General features: G+C 53.9%; 2 protein-coding genes across 3 annotated transcripts; one reads left to right on the top strand and one right to left on the bottom strand.

The window, feature by feature from the left end:
- The first annotated feature begins 747 nt into the window (after positions 1-747).
- S100A9 (S100 calcium binding protein A9) lies at positions 748-3,183 on the top strand. 2 transcript variants are annotated; one of them, XM_079760892.1, is made up of 3 exons: positions 748-886; positions 1,291-1,461; positions 2,782-3,183. In XM_079760892.1, the coding sequence occupies exons 2-3, from the start codon at positions 1,318-1,320 to the stop codon at positions 3,061-3,063; spliced, it is 426 nt and encodes a 141-aa protein (XP_079617018.1). In that variant the 5' UTR covers positions 748-886; positions 1,291-1,317; the 3' UTR covers positions 3,064-3,183. The 2 variants fall into 2 exon arrangements, with proteins under 2 accessions (XP_079617018.1, XP_079617017.1); XM_079760891.1 differs by lacking the exon at positions 748-886 and having other exon boundaries at positions 1,255-1,461.
- An 8,983-nt stretch (positions 3,184-12,166) lies between these two features.
- On the bottom strand, positions 12,167-13,853 carry S100A12 (S100 calcium binding protein A12). The gene is made up of 3 exons (XM_079760894.1): positions 13,735-13,853; positions 12,876-13,034; positions 12,167-12,390 (listed from the first exon to the last, which is right to left on the bottom strand). Exons 2-3 carry the CDS (start codon positions 13,011-13,013, stop codon positions 12,241-12,243), a joined length of 288 nt encoding a protein of 95 aa, XP_079617020.1. The 5' UTR covers positions 13,014-13,034; positions 13,735-13,853; the 3' UTR covers positions 12,167-12,240.
- Between the last annotated feature and the right edge of the window lie 5,597 nt (positions 13,854-19,450).

Below are 19,450 nucleotides of genomic sequence, written 5' to 3'. Positions count from 1 at the left end.
TCCTCCCTGGGAGATGGGGAGCTATGGGAGGTTTGCAGCCTTGCAGCTGGAGGGGCAGGCTTGCCCAAGAGGCTACATCAAAACTCTTGAGGGTGTGGCTCTCACAATGGGAGCAGGATTTTAGAATAATGCTGACAGCCTACGCCCCGAGGCGCTGTCACTTAGCCTACAAGAGGGAGGTGTAATCCGATTACCCGTAGCCCGGAACCTGGATGTCTGAGCCCAATGCCTGCTATGTCACCAACCAGCTATGTGGCCTTGCTCTGACACCTCTCTGGGTGTCAGTTTCTTCATTTGCATTATCAGGAGGTGGACCCCGTACCCCACCCCACCCCCTACCCTTCTGACCCTGTGGATCTAAGACCTCCACTCCAGCCCCTCACCCTTGGGAAGAGCATAAATCACAGACCCAAGAAGGGGAAAGCTCAGCCATCATTGTTGGGCTGCCCACTCTGGGGAGGCAGAGTGGGTCCGCCCCCACCCAGGGGTCCTCAGCCCACCACCAGCCCCTGGCTATCAGGTGGGAAGGTGCTCCCTCAACCAGAGGGGGTTGGGGTCAGAGGGAAGGAGGGGTGCCAGAGGACAGTCAGCTTGCTCAGGGAGGGCAGGGGTGGGGTGAAGGGGAAGTGAACTAACCAAGCAACTTCCTCCCCAACCAGCCCCAGGCCCAGGACTGGGGAATTCACAAAAGTACAGAAGGATCTGTGTGAACATTTCCTGTTCCACCCTCATCCCCCTTCCTGGCACGCTCAGCTCCGGGTTACCACACTGCTCACCTGTGAAGCAATCTTCCCACTAGAGGGCTGAGTGTCCTGGCCAGGGGAGGCCTATAAATGCTGGGCCCACAGGATGCTGTCAAACCCTTCTGTGTGACTCTTCAGCTTAGGTAAGTGAGCTGCCAACTCCCCTGGGCAGCAGCCTGCCTGCCGAGTCTTTCTGGACACCTGCTACCAATCTGCCTTTCCAGACCTCCTCCGGGAAGCCCTCCTTGATTAACCTGCTCACTTGAAAGCTTCCTTCCCATTTTGTTGGAGCCTCCTGCTCTCAGATGCTCTGCTTTATTTTTACATTCTCCAGATATTTTTACATTCTCCAGATATTCTAAAAGTTATTTCTCCCATGTCTGGGTCAGGATCCCTTTCCCAGTTCAATGCCCCTTTCTTTTTCTTTTGTGTCTCCTTCCCTCCTCCCCGCACCGCCCCCGCCCCCCCTTCATTTCTGCAAGCAGCCAGGAGGAGGTGTCTAGGAAGCCTTTTTCTTCTCAGCACCTGACCCCTTGCTTCTCCCCAGCTCAGAGCACAGTAAGATCAGGACAAAATGTCGCAGTCGCTGATGGAATGCAGCGTGGACACCATCATCAACATTTTCCACCAGTACTCCGTTCGCCTGGGCCACCCCGACCGCCTGAACCAGAAGGAATTCGGCCAGATGGTGAAGAAGGAGCTGCCTAACTTCCTCAAGGTAGGGCTGGGCTCCGGGCCGCTCTGTGCGGAGAGAAAGGAAGAGAGGAGCCGGGGGAGCGCTGGGCTGGGCGGGGGCGAGGCGACTTGTCAGGTGGACAAGAAAGGGGACCTTGGAGCCCAGACCTGCAGGTGTGAGAGGAGAAGCCGAAGAGGAGGAGCCTTGGCAGAAACCGGGAGACTGAGCTCCAGATGGAGCCCCAGGGCGCTCTTCTGATCGGGATCTCCCAACAAAGCCAGGGCGTGTGCGAGGCCCCGCCCAGCACTCGGGGCGTGTGATGTACTTACTGATCTAAAAGGGATCCGGCAGCCCTCGGGAAAGAGGACGCGGTGTCCCAGCAGACCTGTTCTGTTTCTTTACACTTTGGGGGACTTTGGGGAACAGAGGCCTGGACTAGGAAGGGTGGCGCCCCTGGGGACCAGTCTCAGGTCCACTCCTGGAGCCATGTCCTGGGGCTGGTGGCCGGCCAGCCCGCCCTGGAGCCGCCCCCACCTGGTGGGGTCGAGGGTTGCCACAGGAGATGTTAGGGATGCTGACAGCTCCCCCTAAGGGGCACCTCAGCCAGCAGGACGCTGGGTCAGGCTAGTGCTGGCATGGCTTCCTCCGAGTGAGGCCTGGGCCTGCCCCACCCCCACCCCCTGTGCCGGAGGCGGTGACAGGCCAGGAGGGGCGGCTGCGGCCTTGCCAATGGGCTGCTCAGGAGGGTCTGGTCTTCCCCAGGGCGAAGGCAAACGTGCAGAAGGAATAGACCGGGCAGAGGCATAGCAGGAGGGAAGGGCCTGCAAGATGAGCCGGGCACCCCCAGGTTCCGGAGGGGCCTTAGCTGCCGTGCCCCGGCCAGCGAGTGGCACAGCTGGGACTCGCCGGAGCTCGCTCTGCCCGCGACCCTCCCCTCCCCTTGCCCTCCTCTGCACACGTGACCTCACCTTGGGTCAACGGAGCACCCACACTGCTCCCTGAACCTCCACAAGGGCCCGATCATCTTGTTTTCCTCAGGTGCTTCCTGCTACACAGGTTGACATGAGTGTCACTAATTTGTAACCGTGAGAGGGAAGGGAGAGGCAAGGCAGGGAGGGGCCGGGCCCAGGGGACCGGAGTGCAGGGGAGGGGACGGGACGGGCTCTGGGCTCTGAGTCAGCCCCCGGGGGTGTGCGGGATAACTGGAAAGTAAACGGCGCCCCATCAGCGGTCATTTTTAATTTGGGGTTGAGGCCCAGAAGCCAGGTTTCCCAGTGCCTTTGCCATCGGGTCTCTGGCTGTGCTCCCTGCCTCTGGCCCTGGCCACCCCGAGCCCTGACCACCCTGTCTCCCAACCTGCAGAAGGAGAAGAGGGACGTAGCACTCATCAAGGACATCATGGAGGACCTGGACACAAATGGAGACAAGGACCTGAGCTTCGAGGAGTTCATCACCCTGGTGGGCAGGCTGACGGAGGCGTCCCACGAGCAGATGCACAAGGACACCCCCAAAGGGCACGGCCACACCCACGGGCCAGGCTTCGGGGAGGCTAGCCGCAACCCCTGCAAAACCCAGGGTGGTGGCCACGGCCACAGCCATGATGGCCACGGCCACAGCCATGATGGCCACGGCCACAGCCACTAACCAGGAGGCAGGCCACCCTGTCCCTCCCAACCGGGGCCCCAGGCTGTGTGCGCACAGCTGAGGCGGGGCCTGAGCTGCAAAGCCGGGGGTTGAGATGAATAAAGAGTTCCTCCAAGCCAATGCTCCGTGTGTTCCTTCCACCCCCTCCACAGCCTGTCCTCCCCGGGCTCTGGCTCACACTCCATGCCCCTTCCCCGGGCTCTGGCTCACACTCCATGCCCCTCCCCAGGGCGGAACCCCTTCATTCAGCCCCTTCGTTCGCAGTAACGAGAGGAGAAGCCTCAAGAACACGGTCCTGTTCTGAGTCCCTGGCGCTCACCTCCCTGACTGTTTTCTCGCCTCTGACCTCGGGCCCTGCTGTCAGGCCTAGTCACCCCAGCCCAGCTCAGGACTTCCCTGTGCACCCTGTCAAATGGGCCCTGGCCACCACAGAAAGCGAAAAGGGGGCACCCCATCCCCTCGACATGCCAGCCGCCACCACACCACCCCCCCCCCCCCCCCCAGCCACAGCCCCTTCCCCATGCTGCCCACGCTGCCGTCTCTCTTCTGCGGGAACCTGGTGCCCCCAGGAGCTTCCGACAGGCCCTGGACAGGCTGAGTCTGAGAGCCCTGGTGTTTGGGCATAGGAGACAGGGCCAGGGTGGGGGTGTCTGTCCACAAATGAAGTTCTGAGTCCATGGGGGCAGTTGGTGTCTCTTGAATGAGGGGGTCTCTCCTCGTCCCTGTGGACACTGGGGCAGGTGTGCACATGGGTGAAAGTCGGGGAGCCCAGCCCATGCCCAGTAGCCCCGTGAGGAGGTTGGACTCTGGGTCCAGTGAGCCTGTCGGGCCTGAAGATTCTGGTTCGAAACCCGAGAGCAAACTGACCCCTCTCCCCCCACTCCCGAGGTGGCCAGGTTCCTGCAGCCCCAGGTCAGCTGGGCACTTCTCTGCAAAACCTGTAGTCGGGCCTGGCTCCCCGCGTCCGCCCTCAGCAGCCTCCAGACCCACCCGCTCACTTCAGAGACCCCTCTGCCACCCTCCCTCCCTGCCCTGTGGCCTGAGCGCCAGCCTGAGTCCCTCCCCAGCTCATCTCCAGGCTGGGGGCGCGTTTCAAAGGCCACAGCCCAGACCAAGGTGTCTGCCTGCCCTGCCCTGCCCTGCCCGTCCACAGAGAAAAGACGGACAGCATTGGGGTTGGGGAGAAAGATGGACAGGCATCCATCCCCCGTGTTACCATGAAGAAAGCGAGGTGCAGAGCTGGGAGGGACCAGTCCGCAGTCCTACAGGGGTGGAGCTGGTGGAGACAGTGAGAGAGGAAAGGGCCTGCCACCACCTTCTCCCCGGGCTCATCTCCCAGCTCGTCCCCAGCGCTGAGCGTGAAGAAAGGAGCTGCGGGTCGGATGGCAGGTGGCAGCTCTCCACTCGGCCTGGCTGCCGCGGGCTGGGCCGACCCTGCTCTAGGGCCCAGGGGCCTCTGCCGTGGGGTACAGATCTCAGGGCTCCTGCTGCGGGGCAGGGGGTGTTTCCAGCACTGCTCCAGGCTGTGAGCTGGGGGAACCGTTCAGAAGCCCCCGCACCCCCCCCCCCACCCCAGTTCCTTCCCTGCCTGACTTGGAGACCTGACAACTGGAGACACTCAGCTTCTGAGGGGGCTGCTCAGCCACTCTCCTGCCTGCATAGGGGTCACCCCCTCAGCCTGCAGCTTGGTAGGGGGAAGAGAACTGCCTGGGAGCTGGAGGCCTGGCTTCTATCAGTGGCTTTGCCAGGACTCCATGCTTCAGGTAAAGTAGGGTAGGGTAGGGTAGGAGAGGGAAGGAGAAGAGGAAAATGTAGGGTAGAGTAGGGTCAGGGTTAGGTAAAGTAAGGGAGAGTATGGTAGGGGGGAGAAAAAGGGGGGGTTGGTGAGGGTAGGTTAAGGGAGGGAAGGGGAGGATAGGGTAGGGTAGAGTAGGGTAGGGTAGGGAGCAGGAGAGAGGGGGAGAAGAGGGGAGGGAAAGAGACGGGGACAGGGGCAGGGGCTGGGAGGGGAGGGGAATGCACCATAAACATGTCTGTGACTGCCTCCCACTAGACTGTGAACTCCAAGTTGGTGCCATCTGGCTTAGTCTCTGTTTTATCACCAGCACCTGGAGGGAGTGATGGCTGGTACATAGCAGCTTCTCAAGAAATATTGACTGTACAGATGTCCTCAGATTTCTGGAATGTTCCATGTTCTCTTCTCTGGGAAGTGGGTGGAGAAAGGAGGGTTGGATTGGATTCACAGATGGAAGATTTCTGGGTGTCCCCGTGGATTCAAACCGGCAGGTAGGGGCAGCAGGGCGGTGGGGCCTGGAGCCCCTGCCACACCAGCCCTCATCGGCTGCACACTAGAAGTTCTGTTTGAGGAAAGGGATTTGTCTGGAGAAGAAGTTGGCAAATTGTTGATGTAAGCCGGCCTGCCCCACCCCATGCTGGAGTGATTCTCCACCACATCCCAGCCAAGCGGCTGGCAGGGCCCTGCCCGCACCGCTCCAGCGAAGGGAGTTCCCTTTTGGCACTGCCTCTCAGAAAGTCTGTCCTTGTACTGAGCCCGAACCTGTCTCCCGGTGCCCGCTGGGCATGAACACCGCTTCCCTCCCCATCCACGGGGCCACAGAGAAGCCCTCACCCCTCCCATCCACGTAGCCGCCTGTCCACGGTCCACGTCTTCAAAACACTTCCCTTCCTGGCACCCCGGCTTTCTCTGGCCTCCGCTCCTGTGCACCAGGACTGCCCTCCCCACCCTGGGGTCTCTGCGTCACTGTCTCCATGACGACTTCCCTGACCAGCCCCCTTCCTCAAGCACATAGAGGCTCCCTCAGCCAGCCGGGCCCATGCAACTCTCTGGTGCTTCTACCCCTGCATTTTCTTTTTTTTTAAAAATATATTTTATTGATTTTTTACAGAGAGGAAGAGAGAGGGATAGAGAGTTAGAAACGTCGATGAGAGAGAATCACCGATCAGCTGCCTCTTGCACACTCCCTACTGGGGATGTGCCCGCAACCAAGGTACATGCCCTTGACCGGAATCGAACCTGGGACCCTTGAGTCCGCAGGCCGACGCTCTATCCACTGAGCCAAACCGGTTTCGGCTACCCCTGCATTTTCAACATGGAATTGGAGCCCCTTATCAGCAAGTCTGACAGGGCCCGGAAGGCAAGGACTATGGCTCACTGGCAGCATGTCCCAGGTGCCAGCAGGGAGCAAGCTGCCAGGGAGCCTTACTGAGTGAAGGTGGGTGGTCCGAGGCCTGATGGGGCTGGAGGGTGAGGGGGGGACAGCTTTGGGCATTAGGGGCACGCCCATGTGGGACCTAAGGGCTGGGAGAGGGTGGGACAGCAGGATGGCGGGGGTCAGAGCTTCTAGAAGCCGAGTTCTCCCTTTGCCTCATTGCTCTGCCAGCTCATTCTGAGAGCAGGAGATTGTTCTAGACCCAGGGGAGGGCCTGGCAGCAAGCCGCTTTACACAGCCCCGTGGGTTTTCCTTAAGCGTGTTTAAGGGAGCTGGTCACGGTGGGTTAGCCCCTCCCATCCCATGAGCCCCTCTCAATCCAAGAAAACTGGTTCTGTGGAGTAGAGGAGAGCTGGCCTCTTCCCTGAGATAGGGAGCAGGAGTGTCAGGGTCAAGGTTAAGGTGCCGCCCCAGGTGAGAACGGGTGGCTACCCCTGGGGTTTTGAGAATGCATCCTTTGGGAAATAAGAACTTTGGGGTCTCCCTGGCATCCAGGAACAGAGAGCCTGTCATCAGAGGACCCTGCTTCCCTTCGCTGTGGAACCTGAACTTCTGGATGCCTTTTGGGAGGGATGAGGAAGCAACAGTGGAGGCCTAAGCTGCCGGACTCTGCCCAGACGCTCCGGGGCCTGGGCGATGCTCCCGGAACTAGGGGACAGATGAGTGAGCGCATCACTCACTGGTTGGTCCACTCATACACTCACTCAACAGGCACGAATCGTGGGCTCACTGTATGTCAGGCGCTATAATGGTCAGAGGGGCCCCAGGGTGAATAAGGCTTCAATAGGGGACTCCCAGGCCTACAGGACAGCTCCTCAGATCAGTCTGACACAGAAGAGGAAAGACCAGAGAGGCGAGAAGTTCCCTAAGACTTTGAGGTGGGAAGGCTGTCCTTCGTCTGGGCTATAGAGGTAAAAGGCAACGATTAGAGTCGCTTCAAGTGTGGGGGCAGCAGGCGTCCCCCCAAAACCATGCAGGTGCTTGAGACAGAGGAGAACATGTGTGCACGGGCCTGAAAGTGGACAGAGGTGGGGTCTGGGCAGGAATGAGGAGGCTCAGGTTCAAGATGAAGAGGAAAGTGAACAGATCCTAGGCCACAGCAGGAGAAGGAGGGCAGGAGCAGTGGTGGGTGGGGGGGTTAGGGAGGGAACGATGTGATCACTGGCATTTAGAAGAGTCTCCTGTGGGGTGTGGATTTGGGGTGGGAATGAGACCAACAGCACAAAGCCCAGGAGGGGGCTGCACCATCATCCAGGGGGCACTTCTCAGAGAAGATGGATTCAGCCGGGATCTCCAATACCCCAGGCCCCATCCCAACAAGGGGTCCATGCCCCACAACCCCTGGAGGATAAAGAAGATCATTTTGTGCTATTTCCCAAGACCTTGCCTCAGCTTTCACCAGCCCGCTGAGGCAATCTTACACAACCCTGACTCTGAAACAAACTCCAGAAAGCAACCTCAGGGTTCTGCCCTGCCTCCCAGCAGTTGCTGAACACTTACGCTTTAGAAAGCCCGTGTCATGGATTTTGACATGCCCATGGCCACAGTGACAGCAGGACTGACCCAACTGGTTGCTCAAGTTCTGTTGCCTCTTGGGGTTCAGGCCTGAAACAATCCCTCCACCCCAAGTCTTCCGTCAGATCCTGGGCCAGATAGGACCCCAGTCTCCTTCTCCCTACCCTACCCCGCTACCCTCAAAGTATCACAGACCCCTCCCATCCACAGGAGGAGGGATGATTGATATGATTGACAACTGGAGGAGATCATTCTGGCTCTGTGCGGAGGAGGGATGGGGGCCAGTCTGAGCACTGCCATGGGACTAACTGAGCCTTAACTTTGCATCCTCAAGGAGCCCTCCTCAGTCTCACGGGGCAACAGACACCCAAGCAGATACGTTCAATATTACACTGTGGGAAACAGAAAAGCGAAGGTGGGTGATGAGCAGACACCCTGGGAGTTCAGAGCAGGTGTTTCTGATGCCTTCTTGGCTGGGCTGCAGTGGGGGGAGGCGGGGGGGGGGGGGAGAGACACAGGAAGGGTGAGGAAGCTTCCTCGGGTTGATGCCAAGGTGAGATTTGCAAGGGCAGAACTTGAACCTCTGTGTACCCAGAGCTGTTAGGTAACGAGAGAAATCAGAGACACACAGGAAGTTGGGTTTTTACAGCCTAGTTTGCTTTCTCTCAACTTTTTGGTGGCCACGTTAAATGCTGAGTCCCAGCTGCCCTCGCTCCACCGTAGCCATCCCACCGAATCCCGAGCTTCTCCTGATTTCCGAGGCCCCACACCCAGGTGGGCTCGGCTTGCGGTGTGCCAGCGGCCTGCCAGAACCGTTTTCCTGAAGGGCAAGGTGGGGTACACACTGCACCCTGGAGAGTGGCACTGGTGTCCCCCATGCACACTGACGCCCTTGCCCAGAGGACACTGACAGACCAACCGTGGTCGCAGGAGCCCAGCAGCTTGACAGGCAGGCGAGCCCCAGGGTCCCCTGAAAACTACTCTGGATGGGAGGTGGGAATGTGAGGGTGTGTGAGTGGGAGGGCTCCCTGGAGGAGGGGACATTTGGGTGGGGTCTCTGTGGACAAGCAGGAGTTCCAGAGCTAAAGAAGCGCCCAGCAGCCTGGCGCTAGCGCAGAGCAGACACTTGACAGTGTTTGTGAGTGAACGGATGGAGGGCACCTAGACACAGAGAACAGCAGGACACCGGGTACAAATCCGCCAAGTCTGACAGTTCACAGGGAACCGGGAGAATGTTCTGGAATGGCTGCAGACTGGCCAGGAGGCTGGTGGTGAGGTGCTGGAGAGGACAGGTCCAGCCTCCGAGGCCCGGTGGTTCTAGCGGTCCTCGTGTCCCTTGGCTTGCTTCGCGGAACCTGCCTTCGTCAGGGGACGAGGCTGTGCCTTTTCATGGAGGGACTCGACGTCACCTCATCCAAGCTTTGCACGTTAGAGAGGAGAAGACTGAGGTCCAGAGGAGGGAGAGGTCACGTGCTCAATCTCAGAGCCAAGAAGCAGGTGAGCCGGGAGGCTAACCTGGAGGAGGGCGCTTCTCATTGCCCTCAGGTGCCACTGATGGATTTCGCCCAAGCTTGGGGTTCCTTCAATTTTTAAAAAATAGGACTTAAGTTTGCCGAAACCGGTTTGGCTCAGTGGATAGAGTGTCGGCCTGCGGACTGAGGGGTCCCAGGTTCGATTCCGGTCAAGGGCATGTACCTTGGTTGCGGGCACGTCCCCAGTGGGGGGTGTGCAGGAGGCAGCTGGTCAATGTTTCTCTCTCATTGATGTTTCTGGCTCTCTATCCCTCTCCCTTCCTCTCTGTAAAAAATCAATAAAATATATTTTAAAAAATAGGATTTAAGTTCAATTTGTGGTTTAGTTGGTCATTTTCAAACAAAATCATGGCTGGTAAATGTTTTCAAAATAGCAAATACACTGAATTTTGTTCTTGTCGGGGTTTTTTTTTTTTTTTTTCTCTCTCTTTCTACCAGATTTGAATACTATGTCCCTCAGAAGTGATCACAGACACATGTCAGTGCATTGAGCAGGAATCCCAGTTTACAGAACAGCAGCTGGGTCTAGTGTAGAGGCCTTTGGGGGAAGATCACACCTCACTGCTAACTGCCCTTGGTTCCTTGTCTAACACTGGTCAACCCTAACTGAACAGCTGACCCCTAAAAATAACCTCAGAGTTTGCTTTGGCTTAAAATAAGCTTCCCCTGTAGTGTCTGCAGGAGAGAGAAGAGAGAGAGAGAGAGAGAGAGAGAGAGAGAGAGAGAGAGAGAGAGAGAGAGAGAGAGAGAGAAGCTGACCGGTGACCAGCTACAACTATTACCTCCTGTATAAATTACTATCTACTGAGTGCTCACTCGGTATCAGGTGCTGTGCTAAAGTGCTTTACAAGTGCTATTAGATGATCCGACCCACAACTCTGGGAGGTGCTATTGTTATTCCCATTTCATAGATGAGGAAACTGAGGCTTAGAGATTTTAAATAACTTGTTCAAGGTTTCACAATTAGTAGGTAGTAGAACTAAGCTCTGAAACCAGAAATTTAACTTCAATATTCACACTCTTGGCCACTAACTACCCTTTTAATCCCAAGAATTGCACTGAATAAACAGAAGGACAAACTTACCCCCACCCCCAATATAAAGCTCTCCTTCTTCTCACTTTCCCTCAAATCTGTCAGACCTGGCTCCAGCAAGTTACCTAATCTTTCTTTTTTTTAAATCTGTTTTTATTGACTTTAGAGAGGGTGGATACAGAGATAGAAACACCGATGAGAAAGAGACATCAATAGGCGGCCTCCTGCAACCCGCCCCCCCCCCCCACCACCACCACCACCACGCCGGAGGATCAAGCCCACACCTGGGTATGTGCCCTGACCTGGAATTGAACCAGGAACCTCTTGGTTCCTGGGTCAATGCTCAACCACTGAGCCACACCGGCCAGGCTGCCTAGTCTTTCTTAAATTTTGTCACAAACTCTGTCCTTCTGGCCTATTCCTCCAGCTGGAGAGGGGCTGGGGACCAACCTTTGGAGGGTTTTCCAGAGCTCAAGAATGTGCCTGGCTGCTGTTCCTTTCTTCCTCTCCCCTTCTTCTCCTTCTCCTTCTCTCTTCCTTCTCCTCCTCCTCTTCCTCTACCTCCTCCTCCTCCTCCTTCTTTAAATTAAACTTACTGGGGTGACATTGGTTAATAAGATTATGTAGGTTTCAAGTGTACATTTCTGATACATGACCTATATATTGCATTGTGTGCCCAACTCCCAACTTCCATCACCACATTGGTCCCCTTTACCCTTTACTACCTCCCACACCCTTCCTTTTGGTAACTGCCATACTGTTGCCTGTGTCTATGAGTTTCTGTTTTCTATCCCACCTATGAGTGAAATCATATGGTTCGTAGCTTTTTTCTGACGGACTTATGTCACTTAGCATAATGTCCTCGAGGTCCATTCATGTTAATTTCCTCAAATTATGGCTTCAAGTAATATGGCTGCAAGTACACATACGATGACAAGTGTGGCCCCATTATATTTCTCTTGGCCAGGGCTCCTCTGGACGATCCCTCCTTGGCCGGTCTCCCTGCTTCTACTCTTGCCTGCCTCTGGCTAGCTCTTCTCCACCAAGCCAGCCAGAGTAATCCTTTGCAAACATAAGTGAAATCATCTCGCTCCCTTGCTCCAAAGCCCACAGTGGCTCCCAAGTGCTCCCCAACATCTGCAGATAGGACCTGCTCCCTGCTCCCTGTAGGCGCACACCTCCCACCACCCCCACCTCAGCCCCTGCACATTGCCTTCGGGGCTGTTCTTTGAGCAAGCCAAACATATGTTCACCCCAGGGCCTTAGCTGCTCTGCCAGGAACTCTTGGACCCCAGATAGCTGCATGCTGCTCTCCTTCCTGTCTTTCAGATTTCTGCTCACATGCATTCCTCAGTCGTCCTCTCTAAACAACACCCTTCCCCCCCCCCGAATCTTACTTCCCCACTTTAGCTTTCTTCATATCGCCTATCATTACCTACCAGTGTATCATAATATATATGGCTGCAAGTTTCCTTGATGTATCCCCACCACTCCCTATCCCCTCCCCCACCCCATTTGTTTGTCTATTTATTTTCTATCCCCTCCCCACTAGAATGTAAGCCCCTAGAGGACAGAAACGTTGAGTCTTTGGTCTCTGGCTATCATAGGATATTTGTAGAATGAATGAATAAACGCATACGTGGCGGACATTTAATAAATAGGTGGTGAACTAATGAACAGAGAAGGGGGTCTCAGGGGTCTAAATGAGGCCTGTCAGAATAGCAGGGGTAAGTTGTCGTCCAGTTTGAAAGCCATGGACATGGAAAGAAAAGAAGTGCACAGACACGGTTAAGAACGTTTCAAGAGTACATTTATTGACTCTCCCTTCCCTCCGTTCTTCTTGCAGACATTGCTGGGGAAAAGCCACTCAGTGGTGGTGCTCATCGTGGATATTGTCATGGGCAGTCACCAGCACCCTGGTCACCAGGACCACGAATTCATTAAAGGTGACCTGTCCATTTCCATCAGCATCCAGTTCTTGGAATATTTTGTCAATGGTGGCTTGATCTTTGGTGTTCTAGGAGAAGGGGACAGCAGACACAGTGAGCTCAGACCCTCCCCCTTTCTCATCCTCAGAGCTCAGCTTAGGGAGGCCCGGGGACATTCATTCATTGGCCAAAACTGTGTTGGAGAATCCCATGTTACAAAACAGAAGGCAGAGAGAGGCAACCATCATGAGCCATCCTAGAATCACACAAGTCTTGACCTGGAAGGTTCTCTGTAGTTCACTAATCCACCTGCCCGCCTTTCTCCACCTCACCTACATGCAAACACTTACAGAGCAGGAGAGAGTACAGCCTGAGGGGACAGAGTGAGTTAGCCCAGAGAGGGAGGTGGGGCCCTTTCCCCCCAGCATGGGGAGAGCTTCCTTGGGTGCTGAAATTGGGGCTGAACCCACCCAAGTCCTTGTTTCTCCATCATCCAGTCCTTGCCACTGTCCTCAATGTGAAGGGGGGTGCGGGGCGGGGGCGGGGGGAGTTCACCATGATGGGCGTCACCCACCTTGATTGTGTTGACAAGTTCCTTTGTGATCAGCTGCTTCAGCTCACGCTTGGTGAGGGTGTCAAAATCTCCCACCCGAGCTGAGTACTGGTGGAAGACGTTGATGATCCCCTCCAGGTGGTCTTCCAGCTTAGTCATCTTCTCAAACCTCAGGTTAACCTTCAGGAGACAAGGCAGGTCTAGGACAGTTCCTCCCTCACCCCCCCTTCAACCCCCCTCTCCCTTCTCTTTTTGCATTGAAAGTTTAAACAACGGATGGCTTCCCCCTGCATCTGCTTTGTGATCTCTCTGCTCTTCATTTGTGGATTGGATGAGGGAGGACATCGAATACCATCTAACGTTGAAAAGAATCAGCCTCAGCTGCCACAGTGGCCCATGTCCCCGTAACTCCTGGATAGTATAACAAGAGGGTATTGCTCACTCAGCTGGGAAGGGTTCTGTGGTTCCCCAGCTGTTCCTTTTCCCCAAGTGAAAGGCCACGGGTCCCTCATAGACATTCACCAGCCCGCCCACCTTTGCCATCCCAAGACCTGAGACTGGGTCCACCTAGCTCATCCCTAAGTCCTGAGTCTGGGTCCACCTCGCTCAGCAAGAGCTGTTCTCCTTGGTCCAACATGCAGTCAGCTCTTTACTCCAGAAGGTACATAAATGTCTAACCATTATGGTGTACACCTGAAACTAATATTGCATGTCAACTGTAATTGAAAAATAAAATTTAAATGAAAAAAAAATTTTTAATGTAGTCAGCCCAGAGGAGCTCCAGCAAGTGGAAGGTTGTGGCTTCCGACAGCCTGCAACGTGGCCCCCTGCCGTCACCACTCTGAGGACCCCGAGGGCCCAGCAAGGAAAGGACACTTACCCTCAATGCACAGGAGTGTGGAGCTCTGGCAAGAAGTCAGCAGGTGAGGGACACCCAGCCGGGAAGGTTTTTATAAGGCACTCCAGCTTCCCCTTTGACCGCAAGTGAGGAAACTTCTCTGATTCACCCGCCTTGAGGCAATAGCTGGTACACACTGTTGCTCAATACAAAGTTCAAACTTGTGGCAAAGCTCAGGTTGTACCCATCACACCCCTGCTCATCCTGAAACAGAACTTCCAACCGCACCCCATACACACACACACAAGCGCCTCACACATTTCTCAGCTCTAGGGCAGGACCCAGCCTTCAGCTCTAACTCAGTCCCCTGCTTCCTCATAGAAGGTCAGGGGAGCATGTTTCACTGCTTAGGTGGCTACTCCCTGAAAAGGAAGGACTGGGAGAGGCATTTGCTGTGTCTGTTACCCCCAAAATAATAACGATGATAAAAACGAAGTGAGCATGTAATCCTGACACAGAAAAGGGATGTTGGTTTAAAACTAAGGAAACTGAATAAAGTACGAAATTTAGTTCATAATAATATATCAAGAGCAGTTCACTAATTGTTAACAAATGTACCAGATGAACGTGGAATGATCACAAGCAGGGAGACGTGTACAGGTGTATGGGAACTGCCTATATTATCTCCTCAATTTTTGTCTAAATGGAAAATGCTTCTAAAAGCCCTGGCCAGTTTGGCTCAGTGGATGGAGTGTCAGCCTACGACTGAAGGGTCCCAGTTCGATTCTGGTCCCAGTTCGATTCTGGTCAAGTTACAGGCTCAGTCCCGTGCAGGAGGCAGCCAATCAATGTGTCTCTCTCATCGAAGTTTCTCTCTGTCTCTCCCCTTCCCTTCCACTCTCTCTAAAAATAATGAAGAAATATCCTCAGGTGAGGAATAATAATAATAATAATAATAATAATAATAATAAAGTTAAAAATAAATAAAATGCTTATAAAAACTAAAGTCTATGTGTTGTTGAAAGCAACCATGTATTGAACACTTACGACATGCCAGACACTGCTTGACACCACCTTCCCTTAGTTCTCCAGAGAGGCATGCTCATAGTGTGCCCATTCTGCAGATGAAGGAAATGAGTTTAGAGAGGCTAAGTAACTTTTTAAAAATATATTTTATTGATTTTTTACAGAGAGGAAGGGAGAGGGATAGAGAGTTAGAAACATCGATGAGATAGAAACATCGATCAGCTGCCTCCTGCATACCTCCTACTGGGGATGTGCCCGCAACCAAGGTACATGCCCTTGACCGGAATCGAACCTGGGACCTTTCAGTCCGCAGGCTGACGCTCTATCCACTGGGCCAAATCAGTTAGGGCGCTAAGTAACTTTTTAAAGTGCCAAACCCTAATTGGTTTGCTCTCAAAACCTCTGCCATTGTTGCCATTTTCCTCCTAAAATAAGAATAGTTTTTTAGTTATTAAAAAAATAATACCGGCTCATAATTTTTGGTAGATGCAGACACTCTTATCAGACCCTGCTTTTTTTCTTCCCATTTCCCGCCTAATGCAGTCAACTCTTGATTAGCCTTTAAAGAATTCTTTCCTTGATGTACTCCCACCACTCCCCACCCCCACCCCCACATGGGAAGTCCCTAGGTTCAGGGTCAGAGCAGCACAAATTCCGTGATGCTCTCTTGGAATTTGGTCTTAGATGGGTTCAGACACCTTCCTAAATCACAACACAGAGAATTCACCTCACAGGGCCCAGGTGGGGAGTACTGAGTGGGGTTCAGGCCAAGATTGGAACCCGGATCCCACACTGGGATGGGGTCTGATGCAAGGCTGCTTTGCAGGCCACAGTGGGGATGGGAATGGGGGTCAGTTCTGTGCCCTTGGGCAAGCCCTTGGCTTCTGTGAGCCCCTTTCTTCATTTGTGTGGTCATCTCACTGGCCACATTTAGTTCCCAGAATTGCGACTGAGGCCCAACTGGGAGACTATGTGAGAAAGTGCTTAAAAACCATGAAGTGCGACGTTTAAATTTTACTTTGCCCTTACCCACCGATCATGGGTGTGGATCATTCAGACCGACTAGCATATATGTGAGTCCAGAGCCAGCCTTCCAGGGGCCTGGTCACTGGCCACTGGGAGTCTCCTACAAGTGACCTTCCTCCTCTGTGTCCTGACAGTGGTCCCGGGGTGGAGGGGCCTACATGCTGTTCTTCCCCCTGCGGAAGCTGCCCTTGGCCCCCTGAGCACCAGCCCAGCATCTGTGCCACTCAGCGAGGCCTTCGGGGAGACAAGGAAGCCAACACACAGCAGGCGCCTGGCACAGGTCCTGGTACGTAGAATCATGCCACTTGCCTGACCTTCCTCCCTCCTCCCATCTGCACCCCAAGGAAAAGGCAGGATTGGCCCCTGGGGAAAGCTCAAGCCCTGAGGATGCTCCCTCCAGCTCCATGGTGAGTGTCCCGCTGCTGGCCTGGGCGTTTCCGGGGGGGAGTTCCTGAGACCTGTGGCCTGGCTGTCACCTCGACTGGTCCTGCCGCTCCCACTTGACAGAAACTGCTCCAGGGTGGGACTGTGCAGAAAGGCTGATGCTTGGGGCAGCCAAGGAGGCTGAAAAGGATGGGAAACTCCCCTGCTGACAGTTTGATGGAGATGACACTACAGTGGTGAATGCAAGCCATTAGGCATTTGTCAAAACCCATAGATGTGCGATGCAAAGAGTGAGTCATCGTGTGGACTATGGACTTCAGTTATTAACGAAGTATGAATGTTGGCTTGATTGGACCCAATGCACCACACTAATGCAAGGTGTCAATAAGAGGGGCGCTGGGAGAGGGAAGGCCAGGGGGGATATGGGAACTACTTCCTGTGCAATATTTCTATAAACCTAAAACTTCCTCTAAAACATAGTCTACTGCTTCATTAGACTGCTGCACTTAAAACCACTAAGTACAAGTAGTAAGAGCATGCTACAGGACAAGGAGGAAACTTTTCAAATAAGTTTTGAGCCAAATTGATAACAGACTCACTTTCACAACTAGAAATACTATGTGTATCCTTAAAACAGACTATCACCTTCAAAGGGAATTAAACTAAATGTGATCATGTAAATACCCCGAACAGCATATCAAGGTAACTTCAGCCCGGCTGGTGTGGTTCAGTGGTTGAGCATCGACCTATGAACCAGGAGGTCACTGTTTGATTCCCAGTCAGGGCACATGCCCAGGTTGCAGGCTCGATCCCCAGTGTGGGGCGTACGGGAGGCAGCCGATCAATGATTCTCTCTCACCATTGTTGTTTCTATCTCTCTCTCCCTCTCCCTTCCTCTCTGAAATCAATAACAATATATTTTCTTAAAAAAGATAACTTCAAATTTTCATAACGTAAAGAAACAATGGGCCAGCTGGGAAATCTGAATAGGGGGTATATGGGAGTTTCTTGTACTATACGTGCAACTTTTCTGTAAGTTTGGAATTCTATCCAACTAAATTACATCAAGTTAAATTATATCAAAATTAAAAACTACCCCCCACACAAAGTACTCATGGCAACCACGGGACTCTGTTAGTCACACCCAAATAGTGGGGTGGGGCACACCAGAACTTACAGTGGGGCGGGGTGACCAGATGGGGCAGGATCACAGCCCACCAAGGTGGGTTTACCCCCCAAGTTAGCCTGGAGACTGCCCTCAAAGAGACACCTTCTCTAACGTTACCCTCTCCAGGAGGGACATGAACTCTCAGATAAGCAAGGAGAGAGAAAAAGACGGTGATGGTGCTTTAAAGGATGGGAGACTGGATCTAAAGGGATTCCATCTCTGGAGAACTCTGAGCGAGGAGGGCGTGGTGAGGAGCGAGGAGGGCGTGGGTCTTCACCTGGCACTGGCTGGCAGGCGCTGGCCGGCAGGCGCTGAGGGAGGCCACCATGAACTGGACAGACACTGTCCTGCCCTCAGTGAACTTACAGTCTGGGGAGGAGGCAGAGTCCCAGCAGGTGCCTGGTGGTTGGGGAGAGAGAGAGGTGGCAGAGCCAGGAAGCAGAGAATGAAATACATCGCCAACCCTACCCTCAAGCCGGAAGCCAATTTAGTGAAGATCTTTGTGCCTTGGGGGTAGGGAGATGTGGGAAGGAAGTCTTCTCCCTACGCTATTCTGGGATGCAAAGCCAGTCACTGGGTGGATTTCCAAGAAGGACCTCAGGGTTTTCAGGAAGTGAGACACCAATCCCTCTGTGTCTTCCCCATTCTCCCACTACAATCCCCGAACTTGGCAATGAGAAAGCTACCGAATTGGATGAGGATGATCACCACTGAAGCACCAAGGCTAGGAAGAGGTTATCAAGGCCTCAGAAATAAAAAAAATGTGTAAGTCTAACCTGGGAATCTGCATTCAGCGCCTCAGACTCCCCTGCATGCTTGGTTAGCATAGTTGCCATGGCAACATGAACTGTAAGAAGCAGAGTCCCAGGCCCCAGGGCCTCACACAGGGCAGCACTGAGGCCTGGACATGGACCCGCCCATGCAGTGCGCCCCCACAGCAGTGGGCTAGGTTCGTCCCTAAACCTGCACCTCCCGCCTTCAGGAGCCACACCGTCCACGCAACGGCTGTAGAGGGACAGGTGAGTGAGACCCTGGCTCCCCGCCCTCCGCCATGGAGACCTGCACAGGCCCCCGCAGTGCAGTAGGAAAGCCCCTGAGGTGTTCGGGCCGTTCAGGGGCGGGGAGGCCACAAGAGGAGAAACTGGACAGGTGGGAGCATGAGAACTGATGGGGAAAATAAGATCCGTGTAATGGGGCTCCATCCTAGCACAATTACAGTCCGGACCCCCATCCAGCTTACTCAGCATTGTGGCCTGCTTTGTTCTCCCAGAACAAATGTTGAACAAACGCTGACTGACATGGGGCAAGGCTGTAATCCTATTAGGAAATCAGGTGTGGCAGAGACTGTCCAAGTCACTGCTTCCTTCCCTTTTTCCCTCTCGGGAGAAAACAACTCCTTTCTACAGCTTTATTCAGGTATAATTAACACACAAAAAAACCCTGCACGCATTTAATGGGCACACTTTGATGAGTTTGGACATGTATATGCACCCGTGATGCCATCACAACAGTAAACACAGCCATCGCCTCCTACGCGACCGAGGGCCTTTGCTTTTGTGGTGAGAGCACTCAGCACGACATCTACCCTCTTACCAAACGTTTAAGTGCACAAACCCGTATTGTTAACTGCGCCCTGTTGACCTGCAGGTCTCTAGAACACCTTCGTCTTGTGTAACTGGAACTTTGCACCCACTGAACCATGATAGTCACCGCTTCTTGGGAGGAATCCAGTCACAAGGGACGAGACCGCCTGACAAGCTCCTGCAGCTGCTTACTTTTTGTTTGTTGATTTTTTTCCCTTCTTTACGATTATATTCCGTATCTTTTTAAATAAATAGGTTAAAAACTGATTTTAGAGAGAAGAAGGGAGAAAGGGAGAGAGAGAAAGAGAGAGAAACATCCATCGGCTGCCTTCTGCACAACCCCTACTGGGGGTCGAGCCCGAAACCTGGACATGTGCCCTGACCAGGAATCAAACTGGCGACCTTTCGGTGCACAGGCCAACACTCAATCAACTGAGCCACACCAGCCAGGCCACATTCCGTATCTTTTTGAGACACGCACAGACTGAATGCAGCACATACGTTTATGTAAGATGAAATAAAACAACAAATACCTGCAAATGTACAGGGTGTGTTTAGGCCCTGGGCAGAT

This window comes from Cnephaeus nilssonii, assembly GCF_951640355.1.
Source record: "Cnephaeus nilssonii genome assembly, chromosome: 21".
Classification (NCBI taxonomy): Eukaryota; Metazoa; Chordata; class Mammalia; order Chiroptera; family Vespertilionidae; genus Cnephaeus; species Cnephaeus nilssonii.
This window is presented reverse-complemented; position numbering and strand designations above follow the sequence as displayed.